This window comes from Poecilia reticulata, linkage group LG16, assembly GCF_000633615.1.
Source record: "Poecilia reticulata strain Guanapo linkage group LG16, Guppy_female_1.0+MT, whole genome shotgun sequence".
NCBI classification, from domain to species: Eukaryota; Metazoa; Chordata; class Actinopteri; order Cyprinodontiformes; family Poeciliidae; genus Poecilia; species Poecilia reticulata.
In genome coordinates this window covers 8,474,110-8,493,684 of record NC_024346.1, presented here as the reverse complement: position 1 = coordinate 8,493,684, position 19,575 = coordinate 8,474,110, and the positions used below count along the sequence as shown (strand labels likewise).

At 37.0% G+C, this 19,575-nt stretch overlaps 2 protein-coding genes across 2 annotated transcripts in view; both read left to right on the top strand.

The window, feature by feature from the left end:
- The first annotated feature begins 333 nt into the window (after window positions 1-333).
- Window positions 334-17,130, top strand: mtf1 (metal-regulatory transcription factor 1). Its single transcript, XM_008431124.1, has 11 exons — window positions 334-437; window positions 4,112-4,638; window positions 6,909-7,147; window positions 8,294-8,425; window positions 8,670-8,743; window positions 9,178-9,311; window positions 9,947-10,024; window positions 10,792-10,894; window positions 10,995-11,626; window positions 12,719-12,788; window positions 13,350-17,130. Exons 2-11 carry the CDS (start codon window positions 4,171-4,173, stop codon window positions 13,832-13,834), a joined length of 2,415 nt encoding a protein of 804 aa, XP_008429346.1. The 5' UTR covers window positions 334-437; window positions 4,112-4,170; the 3' UTR covers window positions 13,835-17,130.
- A 1,443-nt stretch (window positions 17,131-18,573) lies between these two features.
- yrdc (yrdC N(6)-threonylcarbamoyltransferase domain containing) overlaps window positions 18,574-19,575 on the top strand; it is a 7,567-nt gene continuing 6,565 nt past the window's right edge. Inside the window, exon 1 of the mRNA XM_008431125.2 lies at window positions 18,574-18,851. Within this exon, the coding sequence (XP_008429347.1) occupies window positions 18,680-18,851 (172 nt within the window). The 5' untranslated portion in view covers window positions 18,574-18,679. The remainder of the gene's footprint in view (window positions 18,852-19,575) is intronic.

The window sequence follows — 19,575 nt, the reverse complement described above, 5'->3', positions numbered from 1 at the left end:
ACTGGAGTCGCTGTAATACAGACTGCTACAGGAGAAGCCTACTGCCCACAGCCATCAGCATCTACACCTCACTGGAGAACATCGAGTTACTTTTTATGTCCTACGATTAATAAGGTATTTTTGTGTAGGACATGTAAAGATGATTTGATTTAATAAAATCTACACTGCAGGGGTTTGTTTCACTTACATAAAATATGTTATTTTTTGCCATATTAATAGTGAAAGCTAATGTCTGCTGGCATGTCCTGTGTGGGAAGGATATAACTTTTTATTTTGTTTTTGGAAATTATTTTATGATCGAGTTATATATGTAGTTTCCCATAATTCATCACAAATGGCTATGATCTGTGACGTTGTTTGGCATCCCCGTGTTGGGAGGAGATAGGAAGAAAGTGCTTGCCATCCTGATCTTAGGGACAGGGCTCACGTTTTGAAAGGTAAATATGTATGTTGTTGTCATTTCCTTGTGTCAGCTAAACTTTGCCATTGGTATGTCGTCTTGTTGTTTTAACATCATTTAACCATTTATCTGCACAGCACGGTCGGTACGAGATGTCAACTGTCGACATTAGCGATGCTAGCTAATACTTTAGCTTAGCCGTGAGCTAAAGAGTTGCTTCCTAGCACATCTATGTCTGATGTGAAATATGTAGTTGACACAGCTTGCGCAATGCTAACATACTAGCATCTATTAAATGACTTTTAACTCGCTTGTTATCGAGAAAATTAGACTCTTGTTTGTTTATAATGGAGTAATTAAACGTGGAAAACGCACGAATGCGCTAAATTGGGTGATAAAACGGAGGAACGTTGTAAATAAATTGAGATATCAGGTTTGTCTTAGCTACTTATAGAGTTTGCTAACTAACGGTGTTTGGCTAACAACCTTAGTTCTGACATTTGGAGAAATCAAGGTAATTGCATTGTCAAACTTTTGAACAGTTGTGGCTGCTGATGAGATTTCCAAATGTTTATGTTTAGCTAACATTTTAGTCGTTTGCTTGCGAAAGTAGTTGATTCTGGTTGTCATGAGAAATGGACATCGACACGAAGGTTCAAAGTAATTGCATTTTGGGGATTGTAATGAAGTTTAGTGCACTGTAAATCATTTTTAGTTGTGTCCAGTCCCTGTTTGATTTGTTACCCAACTGGCTCTAGAAAGTTCTAGACTTTGACACGTTTCTGTAAAATCAACTAAACTCACTCTAGAGATGCTGTGGTTGAAAAAAAAAATCCATTTGCCTTCTTACAGATTTCTCCTGTTTCTCCAAAGTTTCATTTCTTAAAGGAAATTGTATTATTACACAACAATATCAAGAGAGTGCACAGAGCTTCGGGTATTACAGCTAGAAACTACAGATCAGCTCCAAATGTAGGTGTTGTGATGGACTCAGACCTGAACTTTGATTGACCCATATACAAAGTCAACCTCAGCTGGAGAAAACTTCAAGGATTAAAAGACAAATGCCCCAATAATATATTGAGAAACTCATGCACGTGTTTATCTTTAGTAAATTGATTACAGCTACAGTGTCTTCACAAGACTGCCTAAAAAAAATCAGACAAGCTGCAGCTGATCCTCAGCCTTGCTGCTCACGCTCTCACTAAAACTAGAAAAACGGAGAACATCAACAAGTTTTAGACCCAATGTCTAAACTTGTTGACATTGAGTCTAAAACTCAATGTAGCTCAGAGAAAAGATTTCAAAATGCTGTAGTTTGTTTATAAACTATTGAATAAAACAGAACCAAACACGGAAAAGCAGCATTCAGTTTTTATTCTCCAGTAATCTGGAACAAACTTCTAGAAATCTGCAAAAAAAAAAAAAAAAAAAATGCCAGAACTCCGAGTTCCTTTAATCAAGTCTAAAAACTCAGTTGTGTAGAGTTGCATTTGGCTGTTTTGTTTCTACTACTAACTGAAATGCCATTCATTATAATCTGCGGCTAAAAGGTTGGGCTGCAACATTTGAGCTGTGCATAGTCCACTATGCGTGGTGGCGGAATTGCAATTATTGAAAGAATGAATTCTACTTTTCAGCAGATGGAGAATCTCTATCTATCACTTTCTGACCTTACGCTCCAGCATTTTTTTTGATGCTGTTGAACAACAATCCGAGGCACAGCAACAAGTTAACTTCTGGATGGCTCAAATAATAATAAATATAAGAATGACAGTAATTCTTGACGAAATTGATCTAAACTGCTGTGGCATGATATTGTTTTGGGTAAACATGTTTTAAAAATTGGCCTAATTAAGAAATTCTGTAGGGAAGAGTGTGCCAAAATGTACAATTTCTAATATATCCAGTTATTGCAAACACTTAATAACAGACAATTACTAGGTTAATGGGTATATATTTTTGCAAATATTTACATATTGGGCAAAAACTGGGCTATTTTTGCCCTATTTTTTACAGGCAAATGCTGTGGTAAATGTCTGATTTTTTAGACATTTTCTATATAATCCAAAACATTTGATGTTTTACTACAAACTAAAGCAAAAAAAAAAAATCTACAAGGACACAAACTTTTTCACAGCCCAGTGTTTCCACCAGCGAACTTCTGCCTGCTGCTACTTGAATTGCAATTATTTTATCTGCTCCTCTGTCTCCTCCAAAACAGCTTTTATGTTTACTGTTTCAGGTTTCAAGTATTTCCAATGGTAAAGATGAAAATGTATTTTTGTTTCAAGGCCAAATGTTCTCTGTCACTGTTTTTAGTAATGAAAATGTCAGGTTTTAATGATTCTGGTGTTATTTCAAGTTCTGTTAATGCTCTTCAGGATTTTTTTTCTTTCATAAAATGTAATTTTTTCATATAAATTTTGAATATGTTTTTTTTTTTTTTTCCCATCTTTCTTTGCCAGATTTTGATCAAGTTCCTCCTTCAATAGGATCTAATTGTATTTTGTACAAGTGGTGCAAAATATTATAACAAAATTTCAGAACAGGACTACAGGAAGAACAGAACACTAGATAGCATCCTTAAAGTTGCATCCTCTTTCTTAGACAGAACACATATTGTGGAGCTTTGTTCAGTAAGATGACAACAGCGCTTTCTGTGAACTTGGATGTGAAAAATGCTTCATCTGTTCAGGCTGAGACTTTACTTTGGCAGGTTGACTTGGCAAGAATTGTATCTGCAAATCTGGATGTGATGAACAGATTTTGTATCAAAGGATGTTCTCAGTACCAGAATTATCTTCCTGAAACATGAGGTCCACCCAATTTTTTTTTTTTTTTTAATGAGTTGAACTATGTTTTATTAGATATGTTTCAGATATTGTATTTTTAAAAACAAAGATTCCATCTGAAAGAACTTTTAAAGGATATCTTAAAAATGCTGAGCTCAGGTTTCTTGGTTGAGGTTAAGATGGGTAAAAAAAATACAAAACTTTACCAAGTGGCAAAAATATTGTGTAATTTCTGTTCCTCATTTTAACTTGAAACCTATCAATTATTGGGCTGCACAATCACAAAAAACATCTAAATCTTTTTAATATATTGCAATGAAATGGTTAGCAGCATTAAATAAATGATCAAACACTTTTCCTGGACAGAATAAATATTATATTTGTAATTTTCTTTTAAAGGTTCTTTAACATGGAATGGAGAATGTTATGTGGTCAAGCTAACAGATTTTCAGCTTGCATTTGTATTCCAAACAAAATGTTACAGGAAAGTCATGAAACTATTATTTCTTTGCAATTTTTTAAAGAAACCAAATCTTTTGTGGACTAACTTAAGCTCATGTTTATGTATCAACTTCCTTGATGTTTGCTCTATAGGCGACACCATCAATTAACAGATTATTTGGCTGATTTTAAATAGTTGTACTCATCTTTGTGCAAATCAAACACTGTTTGATAGTCCTGTCAGAAACGAACAGTCATCTCTGACTATGTTGTTGTATGTGTTCTTGGTATCATTGCATTTTCATTGAAAACTCCTAAAATAGCACACATAGAGTATTTTCTAGACATTGGCACACAAGTAGCATACTCAGTCAATGCCACCTGCAGACTTGATGTTAAGTTCTCGCCTTTCTTTAAAGCAACTTTATCATCTTATCAAGACCAAGGCCAGATGTAACTATCTCTCATTTTTCAGGTAACGCATTCAACCAGTGTACGGCCCTTCTTGCAAAGGAAGGTAAGGCGACAGGGACCATGAGCGAGAATGGCCCTCGAACAGAGGCGCCAATGTACTTCGAGGTGGAGGTGGACCAGCTGGAGCGGGAAGACGAAGAAGAGGACGGCAAGATCCACTATGACAAAGACGACGACCTGATCGCCGAGCCGTCATCCTCGTCTGGGCGCGTCTACGACCGCACCACCGTGCTCATCGAGCGAGACCCCATCCGCCTCGACGAGGAAGGCGAAGAGGAGGGGCACTGTGGAGGCGATGAAGACGGAGTCACCTTTTTAACTGAGGGGGAGGGCGATGCGGACGAGGAGGAGGGATCTCTGGCCTTCATGGCCGACCCCGACGGGATGTCTCAGGGTTACGTGCACCACACGATTTCTCCTGATCAGATCCAGTTCACCATAAACCCAGGCTCCACGCGGATGCCTCGCAACATAGAGGGCGCTACGCTCACCTTGCACTCCGAGTGCCCAGAGACCAAGCAGAGAGAGGTAAGATGATAGCACATGTATGTTCTGTAATGTAAAGGACGTATCGCTGTTGTTTCCAGACAAACCTGTGTGTGATATGTTTGCTAGGGTAAGGCCTCTCATCGATTATTGTTAAAGTAGGACGTGGCTTTTGTTGGTTTTTGCTGAAGTAATGGTTTTTCTTTGTTTGCATGAGATCTGTCAGCAGTTGCAGCTAATTGCTCAACTAGGAAGCTTTAAAGATTTTTCTGAGAGGTTTAATTCTCTTCCAAACAAAAAAAATGCATGTTGGGAACTGGGAGTGTTTCCCGCTTAATTTTATTATATGTCTGACATAGCAGGTGGGATGAGTACATACGAGGCTGTTTTTGTTCTCCTGGAGTTTGTAATGAAATTTCTCGAAGAAGGGTTTGAAGCAAACAGGAAGACAGAAACTAACCTGGTTGCTCATTTACTCTGTAAATCTCCCCATGGTTTTGGCACGCATCTCAAAGGAAATGACTCGGAGACATAAAAACATTATATAAGACTAATTAACAAACTACAAGCTGCAATGCTTGTAGTGGGAATTCTCTGTCTAACAATGCACTGTCCTCATCCTCTCAGGTATTTATTAAGTCCAGATAAGATCCTCATACATTTTAGGTCTGGATTTGGTTGAAAGCAAAATTAAGGAGATCTTAATTGTAGTCTCACCAATTAATCATCCAAGCAGGTAGAATATGAAATCTCAGTTATTTGTAGTCTTATTGTGACCATTTTTTTTCAGCTATCGCCTAAATTAATCATTATTGCACCTGTGTTTTATGTACTGTTAAGTTAAGAAGTTTGTTAGAGAATATTCACGAACAAACGGCGTGGTGAAAACCAAGGAACACAGCAGAAAGATCGGGGAGTTTGAAGCAAGAAAACTTTTTAGTGAATCATGTAAAGATGAAGAGTTTAGCTCAAAAACCCAAACTGTAGAAAAAATATATACATTTTACATTTAAGGTAAAAAAATAAAACTTTCTAGATATGTTCTCCCCGTATTTACCCATATCCAAATTTACAGAGTAAATGAGCAACCAGGAAGTCAAGTGGCTTAGTTTTCACTTCACCTTGTTCAGATTCTCTTAAATAGAAATCACCTTTTTGCTGTCTATTTATTAATTGCTTAATAAATAATCAACAGATCTGTAATGATGTGTTGATGTTAAGTTGACTAGAAAGGCTGAGCTTTTCACATGTTGATGCTACATGTATAATTTTTTTTAGCTGCAGATGCAGATCTTTTGCTACAATGTCCAAGGAATGCTGTTATTGCATTTTAGGCAACAAAATGTTTATTTTCTTAATTACAAAAGAAATTGTTTTTGTATTTTGAATGTATTTCTAATATTGTATAAAAAGGCTTAAACGATTCCATGAAAAATCTGGACAATGTGCCAGTTGTATTTTTGTTTTTTTTCTTTTTCTGAGTAATCGTCTGAATAATCAATTAGTAAAATAATCTGTAGTTGAAGCCTTAATATGGTGGAGTCTGTGATGTGTGGTTTTGTGCACCTTAGGCTAGATTGAAACAATATTATAAAATCAGTTTATCTGTCTGATTATTTAACTTTATAACCTGAGAACTAACAAAGGGTGTACTTTCTTTTCACTATAACTCTGTGTTCTGGACAAGTTGCCCCGACATTGAGTTTCTCGCTTGACACATTACACATTTAGTAACCTCTCTTGTCCTGCTTTTGTGGTAATTGTTCTGCAGTTACGTTTTGTCTCTTTAAATAAGATTGAGAACAAACATGAAACCAGATGATGTCAGTTTTCTGTCAGGGAGGCCATCTGTAAACGTTCTTCTCCTGGCTTTGTGTTCACAACACGGTAGTTTTGTTTTTCTGAACGGTGAACAGAGTGCTATTATTCACGCAGCCCTGGGGTAGTTGTATGAGGCTGCCGCGCTGCACTGGACATTGGTGCTGTGAAACAATATTGAATGGATGCGTTGCATGGGAGGCTAGTCATCTTTGCTGTCTTTTCCGCTCATCCACTTTGAACACTGACATGTGGCTGAATCATTCAGCTCAAGTCCCCTCTGAAAGGTCGCACTGTCACAGATTGTCACTTCCTATATCATGGTCTGGTATTTTTGAGCTGAGTCAACAAACTGTTTACAGTTTTTTTCTTTCTTTCTTTTTTTTTTTGTTTAGTGAAGTTTAAAAATGAGTTACAGACTCTTTTTTTTTTGGGCAATTATTTCAGTAGACTTGAATATTGCACCTTTTTTTTTTTCCTATTTTTTGCTTCAGGTAAAACGCTATCAGTGCACATTTGAAGGCTGCACTCGGACCTACAGCACAGCAGGAAACCTGCGGACACACCAGAAAACACACCGGGGCGAGTACACGTTTGTGTGCAATCAGCAGGGCTGCGGAAAGGCCTTTCTCACCTCTTACAGTCTCAAAATCCACGTCCGCGTTCACACGAAGGAGAAACCTTTCGAGTGTGACGTGCAGGGCTGTGAAAAGGCCTTCAACACGCTGTACAGGTGAGCTTCCACCCGTCTTTATAGTGCCAAGTTTAGTTCTTCTTCCTGTTGCTGTTTGTTCAGGGCTTTTTTGTTTGCAACTAATTACATTGAGTCACATTAAAGGCCGAACCAGTCATCGTGTAAGAATAACTGCACTGTTTTTGTATACATCCCTAATCCAGAATTACATACATTTTTTAAAATTTCCTTTTAAATAAATGTAAAGGTTTGAGAAATATGATATGATATCCAAGATTTAATAAATGTATCATAGGTTAAATGTGTCTGCAGTGTCTTGAAAAAATGGTCACACCCTTTGAACTTTACCACGTTTTTCTTATGTAACAATAAGAAACTTTAATAACTTTTATTGAAATTTTCTTGAATAAATGCACAAAGTGGCTGATAATTGTGAAGTGGAACATTATACTTGTTTCTTTTTTTTCCAAGTAAAAATCTGAAAAGAACATATTTGTCCCCCCCCCCTTACTCTGATACGCAGCCTTACTTACTGCCATCAGGAGTTGTCTATTTAATAAACAGCCACCCGTGTGTTTTAATTCATTACAAATTAATTAAATAAATTTGTAAGGTAAGGTAATTTGTAAGCCATAATCATCAAAGTTATTAGAAAAATAGGCTTGAAATATTTCACTCCGTGTAATGACTATGTAAGATGTGAGTTTCTGAAATGATTGGAAAACAATAAAGAGCTATTTTTCCACAGTATTCCAATAGTTGTACATCTCAGCCCACACCACAGCCGCCTGGCTTCTCCAGATGCTGTAGGATAAATGCCTTGTTCTTGATGCCACTGTGTCGTCAGCATCTCTTATGTGTCAGAGGCTGTTACCCTGGGGAGCCATCGAATGCAACACTCGGATGGATTCTCTCCTTAACCACATTCATTTCCTCTGTCTTGTCTTATTGCCACCCAGATGCTGTATCACTGCAGTCAGTGGGTGTGGACTTTGCTCTGTTGCTTTTCTTATTTGCCAAATTTGAACTATTGTAAAATGTTTTTAAATATGTCAAAATAACTGTTTTTGGGTAAAAAAAAAAAACAAATACTGGATAAAACTCATGTTTTTTTTGTGTGCCTAGTTTATTTTCTTTAGGTCTGCCATTAAAGAGGTAATAAAGCAAACTTGATTGTTTTCGCAGGCTAAAAGCTCACCAGAGACTTCACACAGGCAAGACATTCAACTGCGAATCGGAGGGATGCACAAAGTACTTTACCACACTCAGTGACCTGAGGAAGCACATTCGCACTCACACTGGGGAGAAGCCATTTCGGTGAGAATTTCCATTAAAACCACAGTTTTATTTCTTTTCTCTCTACAACTTTGGGAACTGAAGCTTTAATAGACTCCCAAAGACAGTGGAGACGGGATGCATCACTGTTGGCTGGTGTTCACAAACTGTTTTTAATTAATGTTTTTGATGTTGACACATGGGCAGCATGGGCTTGGGTCCATTCTGGATGAGTAATCAATAGTTTATTGTAAGGTGCTGAGTCATTTCCTGTTATTCCTTACAGGTGTGATCATGATGGATGTGGGAAAGCCTTTGCTGCAAGTCATCATCTCAAAACACACGTACGAACACACACAGGTATGTATTTTTTCCAAACTATGGACGTATCAGGAAGCTCCAATGTCTCCATCAAGTGGAAACTGAAAGAGTAAACTGTGATTGTAAATGTAACAAGACAAGACAGTCCGTGGTGGAATATATAAACCTGAACACATCATCCCCACAGTGAAACATGGTGGTACCAACATTATATTATGGAAATTGTTTTAAATAGCAGAGACAGGGAAGTTGTTCAAGACAACTGGAACTAAATAAAGGACAATCCTGGAAAAAAGAAAAGAAACTGTTAGAGGTTTCACCTGAAATCTTAAATATTCAGTCAGATCTGCAATGGAATAAATGAAAAAAAGGTTTAAAGCATAGGGATTATTTTGTGAGGCACTGTGTGTTCTTCACAACCTACTGAGCACATAATTAGACCCTTTGTCTTGTTCAAACGTTTTTCTTTTTAGGCGAGAAGCCTTTCAACTGTCCCAGTGACGGCTGTGAAAAGACGTTTAGCACTCAGTACAGTCTGAAGAGTCACATCCGGGGCCACGACAAAGGACAGCCGTTCACTGTCACCCTCACACGCCCACACTCTGAAGTGAGTCATTCCACGGCAGCATCTTGGAATATGAAACACTCGTTTGCAGTTTGTTGTGCAGGGAAAGTGTGAATCTAGCTGTGTCTGAAATGATTGTGTGTGTGTTTATGAGCTGTGAACATGGAGTTAATTTATTTTCATATATTAGGATTTTCACAAGTGAAGGTTTATTACTTAATGGGATGTATTTTAGGGGTTAAATAAAACCTTTTTTTGAATCATAAATGTTTTCATTATACCACTTTTTATTTGATTTATTACTTCCAGCTGGTGCACCACACTTATAATAAAGTTACTTACACAATGCAGTCCCCTCAAAGTCCTCAGTCACCCAGCGCTTATTAAGATTCATATTTTTTATAAGAAATGTTTGTTCATATGTCTGATAGCAAGGGGAAAATAATCTTGTCGAGGCGGTGGCTGATTTTGAAAAAAGAAAAGAAGTGAATAAGAAGACCCAGATTTATGAATGATGCATCGTACTTAAAAGTCCCACTGTTATTGCAACACCATTCTAATTGAGTTTTTGTCTCTCAAAAATGTTTTCTGGTGTGAAATGTAAATTTTGACATTATCATGTAATGGAGTATAAGGTTTAAAACAGATTTTATCTTTTCATTGACCCTTAATTATAGGATGCAAATCACTCGCTGTGCCTCAGTGACTTGAGTCTCATCTCTACTGACTCAGAGTTACGAGAGAACATCAATAACGTAAGTGGAACTGTTGTCTCATCTTTGTTGAATGCAGTTCGGATTAATGTGGAGGATTAATCTACGATTAGTGGCTATTTTACAGAGCCAAATAATTGGATACCTTAGATTTTCTCTTATTAATTACTGATTTATTTATCGATTGATATTATATGTACATGTAGGTGCATCTCGAACTACAATGGTTTTATTTCACTATCTGAATTATAAACTTTTATAGTTTTATTTTGAATATTTAGCTTACAGGTAAAGAAATCTAAAAATCCAGTTTAAGTAATTTGAATATTACTTATAATATTCAATTCAATAAAAAGGTCATTGCTAAAGAAGCTGTCTCTTCTCAGAGCTACGTTTGCTTGCTCCTGAACCAGAGACCTCGTCAGCATCTTATGCTGACAAATTATTGATGCTGAGTGGTCCAAAGTCATCTGTTCAGATGAAAGTAAATTTAGTTTCATTTAGATATCAAGGTCTGTCTGATGCTAAATATTTAAATCATACGCTGTACAGAACCTTTGATGAAAATTTAATTTTTATTTCAATGGAGTTTATTGCTCTTAAAATCTTCAAATTTTCTGAGAAGCCAAATATTGGGTTTTCATTAGCTGTAAATGATAAATATTACAATGAGCAAGAATGAAGACTTCTAATATATCACTCTGTGTGATAAGAGTGATTTTTTATTTTTTTTATTTGACTACTATGAGAAAAAAACACTTTTGAGTGATCTTCTAATTTGTTGAGATGCTTCTGGATCTGTTTTACAGGCTCAAAACTTGGACCTGAACAACGTGACTCCTATAAAAATCTTTGAACTCATGTTCCAGAGTCCTGAAAATAGCATCAGCCAAGATGACCCACATCCCACCAGTAAGATCTCGGAATCAAAAATGTGTGTTTAAAGTGTAACAAACATAGATGTCATGGCTGAGTTTTGTTTTGTTTTTTGTTTTGTTTTTTTCTTCCTTAGAGAATTTAGGTGAAACCTTCTGCATAGAGACCTCTACCCAACCAGGCGTGACTGATGTTTCGTCTGTAATCTCATTCTCTGTCAATCCTACCTCCTCATCATCCTGCTCCAACAACGCTGCTGTCCTGGAGGCCTCTTCCCAACACATTCAAAACTCCTCCCCTCAGGCACACACTCCTGTCCCTGTGACTGCCAGCGTCAGCTCCACACAGAACCCCCCTTTCATGCAGCTAAGTGGGGCTCAGCAGATTTCAGATGTGCCTCCGGCTCCTGTCCAAGCGCCAAACCATGTCACCTCTCAACACTATGTGGCACTGCCACCTACATTCCTCCAGTCGGAAAGTGCTACTCAGACTTCTCCTCTACCGCAGCCCGTCTCTGCTCCAGCTCTGACCTCCGCAGCTCCAGCTTCTGCAGCTGTCACAGCTGATGGGCTTTCAGCTGCACCTCAACCTGTGCCTTTGGCCAACAGCGCTGTCACCAACACCGGCCCCGGCCAGGCTACGACTCCTGCCACCATCACCGTAGCGTCGACGCCAAACGTGCTCCAGCCCAGCATCGTCATGTCCGACCAGAACTTCCAGTGGATCCTGAGCAGCGCTGCAAACAGCCAGCAGAACCCTGAGCAAGCAGTGAGTGCTGCACACACCCAGAGTTAACATAACAAATGTCACTTTTTTTTAGAGTAATGTAGCAGTCATTGAGGATTAGCCTCCACAGAGACGTTGCCTGCTCAGCATCTCTAAGTCTTTGGGGATTTTTATTATGACCTCCTACTAGGGCTGGGTGATATGGATTAAAAATAAAATCAGTTTTCTTTTTTTTTTTTATACCGGACCCGATTTTTTATTTAATTTTCTTTTTAATCGCTTTCTTATCATATAGAGAAATTACAAATGACAGAAAATATTTTTGAAAAGTGGCTTTTATCATTGCCTCTGAAAGTTGTACGACAGAGTATTTGGGTCAGGATACAGCTTTTTTGTGTTTATTATGAAGATATAGTTATACAATTAACAGAACAAGTGAATTTTTAGCAGAAGTCTTAAACTTACAAAAAAAGTCATTTTAAAGCAGAATAAAGCTTATAGTTACTGAGATCTAGCCTAGATAATGTGTTTTTTTTTTCTTCAAAATAGACTCAGTTTGCACAATTGTTTCAAAGTTCTGCTGCTGGTAATAATTTGATGCTGATGTGTTAACATTTAAATAACACATATTCACAACCAATGCCAAATTATAATTTTACAAGATGCTCAACATTCTTCATTTTAATGTTTTCATAAAATTGCTATTTTTTTCTCCTAATATTACAACCTTATTCTCATATTATTTTGACAATGTCCCATGAGCCTGTTGTTGTAATATGACTTTACTCTCATAATTTAAAAAATAAATGAATACATTTTTAGCCTGGCCCTAATAATATGTCGTAGAGTTTACCTGAATTCAAAGCCCAAATAAATAGAAGTTGTAAAACTCACTTTTTAAACCAGATGGCAGCCCTACTGCAAGATGGCATCACTCTTAGAAACACAAATAGAAACACAAATAGTGCATGTTGGAAAAAAAAAAAAAATCAAAAAATGTAATCTTGAAAAACCAAAACATTTATGTATCTATAAAAATCAATTTATTTATCAGCCATACTTCCTACAGTCCTTTAGTTCAGGACAAACATTGTCTAAATCAAAGGAGCAAATCCCTGTTTTGATGTTTTACAGTCTCACCAAGGAGCTCCAAAAGTGGAAAAGGTCTTCTTTACTACAGCCATACCGGTTGGAGGAAATGCTGGTAAGCCTTTTTATGTGTTCTCTATATTTTTGCGTATCTGCTAAAAATAATAGTAAATCAAGAATGTGTTTTGTGATCCAGTAGCGAATGTAAAAACAGGGTCAGTATTGCTGTTATTGATACAAATATTGATACTTACTATTTACATATCAAACTTCTGACCTTCAGGCATTTTCTGTTTATAGGTGTCCACAAAGTACTTTAATAACATATGTATATGACAAACAGATATAAAAACAAAATACATTTGTATGCATTGTTTTCTAAATGAAGTGCAAAAATTTTAACCAAAATCTTTTTTATGTTAGAGTTGAGAAACTACAATTCAAATGTAAAAATATTTCAAGAGGGAATCTGAAATTTATGTATTGATCTTACAAAGTTAGGATACATTGGTGACAGTAAGATAGCAATTTTTTGATGCAAATTAAAAAGGCTGATTTAGAGTTTTACTTTTTAATCGAGTTACCAAAATGGACTTTTCAATGATACTCTAAAGTACTGAGTTTGTAAATCGTTTGCTTATATTAGCAGCCTGAGTTGGAGCCGTTTCTTTTTCAGGTAACTCTGTCCAGCAGATTGGCCTCAGCCTGCCTGTCATCATCATCAAACAGGAGGAGTCCTGCCAGTGCCAGTGTGCCTGCAGGGACTCTGTGAAAGACAAGACTGCAAAGAGTGCCTCCTCCATCATTTCAGCCCCTTCACCGCAGCAAACTGTAGAGCCCACTCCCCAGCTGTCATCTGAGCCTCCACCACACTCAACCACTTCATCTTCGTCTTGCTGCCTCCCCAAGTCTTCCTCCAAGGTGGGTGAGCCAAGACCAGAAGCCCCCACCTCTTCCTCTTCCTCCTCCTCCTCCACTGCAGCTCAGAGTTTCTCCCCGATAGCGAGCAACACTGCCACCCACCCACCCACATCAGACGGGCTAGCCAATATGGACGTCTCAGACTTCCTGTCCATGCAGAGTCCCGAGACGGCCGCCAACATCGAAGCTCTGCTGCTGGTTGCGGATGACTTCAGCATGACCACTGACAGCGGTCCCTAAGAGAATTTCCACCGTGTTTTACTTTTCCACCCACAGCTCCAATAATTCTTCAAACAGATGCCTCATCTTTCGCCCTGTATAGTTTGTGCATGTACAACCCCTCTGTCTGTGCAGTGCATTCTGTTCTGTATGGCACTGTGTGGCATATATACAAACCTGTACAAACTAGGAGTACGTTTTCGATTTCTGCAGAAGTTGCAGTTAGTTTGCTCACAGAGATTTAGCAGCCTTTAGGCAAATCAATTCTGACAAGAAGCAGTTGATCCTTTGTGGGAAACATTGCCTGTATATATTAACCCTATTGATATCTACTCATGAACTGATGAAATGTTGTCAAAGCACTGATAATATAAAAAGGTTGCGTAACTGAGCAGAAAGGAAAAAAAGAAATATCTGTATATCTTCGTACTGTACCGTAGGCTCTATCAAACGCTTCAAACTGGTATGCAACTGACCAGAATGCACTGTATATTGGAGGAATTTGCTCTTACTTTAATCATGTTTGATTTAAAGCATCATTTAGCTCGTATGAAGTGGTTTCCTTAGTATTCTTATTGGAACATTTATGTAATCAGAAAAATGTGATTACTAATTGAGAAGAACCTAAGATTAGCTTTGCCCGTCTTTAAACGGCATTAAGTCAATTGGTAAGTTGCCTCTAACTTAAACTAACTTAACTTTTTCTATGTTAATTTATTTAAATGCTTGATTCTTTTATTATACAGGTAAAATTCTACTTTATTAGAGTAGAAAATTAATCTAATTTATTTCAATCAGGTGTGCTTTTAAGTTGAATTTTATTTTATTTTATTTTTTTCCTTATTTGGTTACTGACATGCTTAACAAGTTTTGCTGAAAGCAAGTTTGTGAAAAGATTAACCTCTAGTTTAATGCACAGTAAAGCAAACTGTTGTCAAGGATCTCCAAGATATGACCACACTTAAGTTTGCAACTACTGTCACCATCCCATGTTTTCAGGGTCGTGACCCTCTCAGGGATGCATCAAGTCATAACTGATCCCTGTTCCCTGAGTTCGTTAGGCGTGTTTCTTTTTCCCAGAAGACTCACACTTGCAGTAGCCCTATGTTTTGCTGCACTCTTCCCTGTTTTTTGCACACTTTCTTGTAAAAAGAATAATTTCACAGCTTGCTAGCTGAGAGGCGACACCACTACAGACTTTTTTTGTATACAACTGCTGTAAAGTAGCATTTAAAAGCTGGTGTCTGGAGACTGTAGATAGAGTACATTTTAGTGTAAGCATCTTTGAGAACCTTGTAGATTTCAGGATTTGTATTTTTGTATAGAATTTTGAGCTCAGAGTTTGAACCTAATCTATCCTGCATCTTTACATTCCCCACCCCAATTACATTTATTTAGAGCAGTTTTGAGTTTTTGCTGTGTTTAGTTGAATTGTTCTATGACCAACTGGGCTTCTGTACAGTCACCATTTGTATAAAAAAAATGTAACTTATAGCCTGTTGGTAAGAGTATAATTTAATAAGTATTGTTTCACATGGGACACAATGCAATGAAGACAGAACTAAGGCATTATTTCTAGCAGGTTTTGATATGGAAGCTCCTTGGCCTAACAAACCATTCTACAAGCCTCTTTGCCTTGATCATCTCTCCTTCACATGTCAAGATATTGATTTTCATCTCTTACATGGATCTCTTTGGCCAAAACGGTAAACGTTTCTTCACAACGTCTAGTTTTTGTTTTCTAGAACGGATGTTTGGAAGAATGTAATGAATTGCTATATGATGGAACAGAAAGCTGACTTTTAATTTATGGCCATAGTTAAAATTTGAAAATCTGGCCGTTTTTGGCCTTTTCACATCAATTAAGAGCATCTTTGAGAGAGAGGCACAATAATCAGGACATGTTGTCTTGAGTCTGTAAACTCCATGCTGGGCTCACTTAAAATTTAAATGTAGTACTGAAAGTTAAGCCGCCCCTTCTTTGTATTTTGATAAAAGCAGAACACATTCTTGTAACCATGCTTAAAGACTCAAGCAAAGGTTTTTCAAAAGTTGCCTTTTCATTGTTTTCAGGCTGGTCCTAGTGCCTAATTATTTTGGTGACCAGAACTGCTTGAAAATTGAATCACAGATCCAACATAGTTGTCAAAATTGTTAAATTATAACAGGTGTGTAAAGAAGCTGTATTGGCTCAAAGCTCTTTGGAAGTAATTTTTAAAAATGAAAATGTTTTGGCTTTCAAGCAACTTTGTCCCCTTGTATCGGTTCATTAAAAGGTGCCTACTTTCACAAACTATACTTTAGTCGAGCGCTGAATAAGAATCTGCAACTTGTATTCTACCTTAAGCATATTAAGTGTAGCTGGCTCAAACCCAAAGCAACATTTTTCCCCAGAATTTTAAAGACTTCTTTAAAGCCTGAACAGAAGTAAACCATTTTAAAGCAATATACAAAAAATGTGTGGCTTACAATTTTTAATATTGTACTGCAGTGTTCAGAATCCCACTCACATAGTTCTTGAAATCACTCCCTGTATTGGAAAATGTCTGATAAAAAACCTGAGTTGGACACTAAAAACTACTGCAAGAAAGCCAAGCACCCATTACTTTCCATTTTTACATATAATCAATTTACAGTACAAAACTATGCAATTTAAGGTGGCATTTGGAATTTAAATACTGACTCAAGACTACTTTTTGCCTTCTACATGATTTGCATATACAGTTCTTAGGCAAAAAGTGAGTTTTCTGCAGACTTGTGCATATTGAAATGAAGTGTGTGAATATGGACTTTAGAGTGTCTTTCAGGTACGGTGCCCATATATTTTGCAGCTGTCTGATTTATTAAATAAATTGATTTATTTTAAGAGGTCTTCAGAGAAGAATTCTGTTTTAAGAATTAGTCACAGCTTTCTCTTCTTCGGTCCTCGGTGTTGAATTTTGTCAACATATCCTTTCAACTACATAATTTGTCAACTTTTATCCTAAAAACTGAAGCTTACTGCTGCCAATATTTACATTAGCGATAGTTTCACAGCCCAGGTTTGTTTAACATCTACATGAGAAATTAGTTTATATGTTGACATTTGGAAGCATAATGATGTAAAATGTTTCACTTCGTTCCCCCACAAATGACCAGTTTAACATAGGAAACCATATGCTTCCAAAGGAATGTCGTACACCCAAAGAGAGAACTTACGGATATGTATTTTTTAAAGAATGTATAATGTGAAAATGTTTGCTTTTGCTTGTTTCGTACAAAGTGATGAATACCTATGACTTGAGAGCAATATAGTACTAATAAAACCTTATGTCACATCAAGTATTCAGTGTGCTTTGACTTTTGCGTGCCACTCAACAGGATTGACAGCTTTTATTCAGTTACATTTCATGGGGACGTTTTGGGGAGTGGCTCTCCAGGTTCTGGCTGTGACTTCAAGTATACATCCGGTAGAGATTTGTCCTGCAGAAAAAGCAGCATTAGTAGACGTTATGCAAGAAAGGAATTGGGGGCAAGAAAAAAAATACTCACCACTAAGACCTTCAGTGCTTTCAAGTCATCCAAGACAGCGGTACACATATTTATTTTGTCGGTCAGGGCAGCCATCCTGGTAGAAATTTCACCGACTTCCTGCAGCATTGAGATTTTGTTTGTGGGCATGAATAGCATCATTTTGGGTTTTAAAGTACCTGCAAGCTTTAATCATAATTAAACACTTGGACTCCAGTACGGTCGTTTTAAAATTACAGCCATTTATTTACCTTCACCTGTACTGCTGAAACAGTTTGGACAGACATCTCTTAATGTTGGAACTGACCTGGTGCACCAAGTCCAGGATATCAGCAGTATCCTCTACGACGCCTGCTAAAGTAAACGTAATTACGATGACAAATCACTTACTGCTTTTAATTTTGGTTATCGAAGAAAACTGATTTTACCTGCGTCCGAAGCCATGGCCGTACATATAATTCACTGGCCTAGTCCGTCAGTATTTATTAAAGCAGTTACAGGTGCTTTACATTTTCCTAATTGGTCTACCGCGTGATGACGCAATGCCTAAATGCAACAATCCAATAAATTAGATATAATTCAATGTAATTACTTTAATTAATTATATTTCATCAGTAGTACATGATCAGTCAATCTACTACGCGCAGGTTAATGTTAGGATCTGTTTTAAGAAAGAAAAACGGAGGAATATATTTAAATAAATGCTATTATATTTTTACAACTATAATGTTTTTTTTTCCATGTAAAGTTTCCACATTTAGTTCACTATTTTAGTAACTTACCGACACACTCATAATATAATTTATTATTATTATTATTATTATTATTATTATTATTTATTATTATTATTATTATTCATTTCCAATATTGGAAAAATCGTATATGTAAAATATTTGGGGGGGAATTATTTATTTTGTGGGTTCTAGCTCTTTTGTTCGGAGCCCGTAAGGGGACAAGGAGGAGAAGAAAAAAATGTAGATTTGGGCCTGGATATAAATAATTTAATCTTATCAAATTTTGCTTCTCCAGTTCTGCAGACATCTTGGCTTGGATTTAATAAGTGAATTTTAGGGTAATAAATAATTAAATAGTTATCTGACTTTGAAAAATACTTCTATGTTCTTTTTCATTTTGTTCTTTTTGTGTTGTTAAAAAATATGAACAAAATAATAGTGTAATAAAATAACTTGTCTGAATTATCAAGTTTGTTTCTAGTCAAATAGGCAGTTGTGCCTTTAAAAAAAGTGACGTCATAATTTAGAGGAGTAACCCGGAAAATCTCTGTCATTGCATCAGGCATCAACATGCTCCTGGTTAGTGGAATATCACGCTTGTGTTTCAGCTTAGCTTGATTTTATGCGTTCCTTTGGATTTGTCGCTGCTGGATTGATCAAATATAGAGGATCTCACTGTTCAGCGGTCGCTGTTCGACTCGGAACCGAAATGTGTAAAGAACCGAAGACTAAACTGCTCCGCTTGTACCCGCCAACCTCCAACGGGCCGACGGTTCATCAAGAGACCCAAACAGGTACCTGTGTCAGCGTGTCACTCAGAATAAAAGTGTATCCCAGTCAGTTCATATAAACAGATAGTTGTAGATGTAGCTAGAAGGGGAATAGTTTAACTAACACACATACTTTTGACCAAAAAACACGTTAGCTTTCTGAAAGAGTTGCTAACTTTGATTTTTGTTGTTGTTTTTTTCTTTACCTAAAGTACCCTTTTCAGTCAAGCATTGCGAAGGCAAAATGAATGAAGGATGAACTGTAGTCCTTTGTCTTACCATAATACAGGATAATGGAAATAAACTTTTTAAGAAATAACTTTGTCTTCTTTATTACGTGCAGTCTGTTGTTTCCGTGTTTAGTTTGAATAATATGCCATTCTCACGATGACCATATTGCTACGGTTTCACGGCATCAGAATATTCACAAAAATACATACTCAGTGGTTACTTAGTTACATGTTAGTATGGTATCACCATTCTGTTGCTGTTGTGCATATATATGCAGCACAGCTATTACAGAACACTGGGAGCCCATTGTCACGTTCAAGAAACCAGTTTGCTATGATTTGAGCTTTGTGACTAATATAGGGATGGAGATGGTGAGCAGAAATACTCAAATAGAATACATAATGTAGTTTAAAGGATATTAATGTTCTTTAAACTAGGGCTGAAACGATTCCTCGAGTGATTCGAGTACCTCGATTATTAAAATTCCTCGAGGAAAATTGACCTGCCTCGAAGCTTC

What these genes read in the sequence shown, in the direction of transcription:
- mtf1 (XM_008431124.1), top strand. Translation starts at nt 4,171, where the DNA reads ATGAGCGAGAATGGCCCTCGAACAGAGGCGCCAATGTACTTCGAGGTG. An exon ending in GCCTTCAACACGCTGTACAG is followed by an intron (nt 7,148 to 8,293) that starts GTGAGCTTCCAC and finishes TTGTTTTCGCAG; the next exon opens with GCTAAAAGCTCACCAGAGAC. An exon ending in ACACGTACGAACACACACAG is followed by an intron (nt 8,744 to 9,177) that starts GTATGTATTTTT and finishes TTTTCTTTTTAG; the next exon opens with GCGAGAAGCCTTTCAACTGT.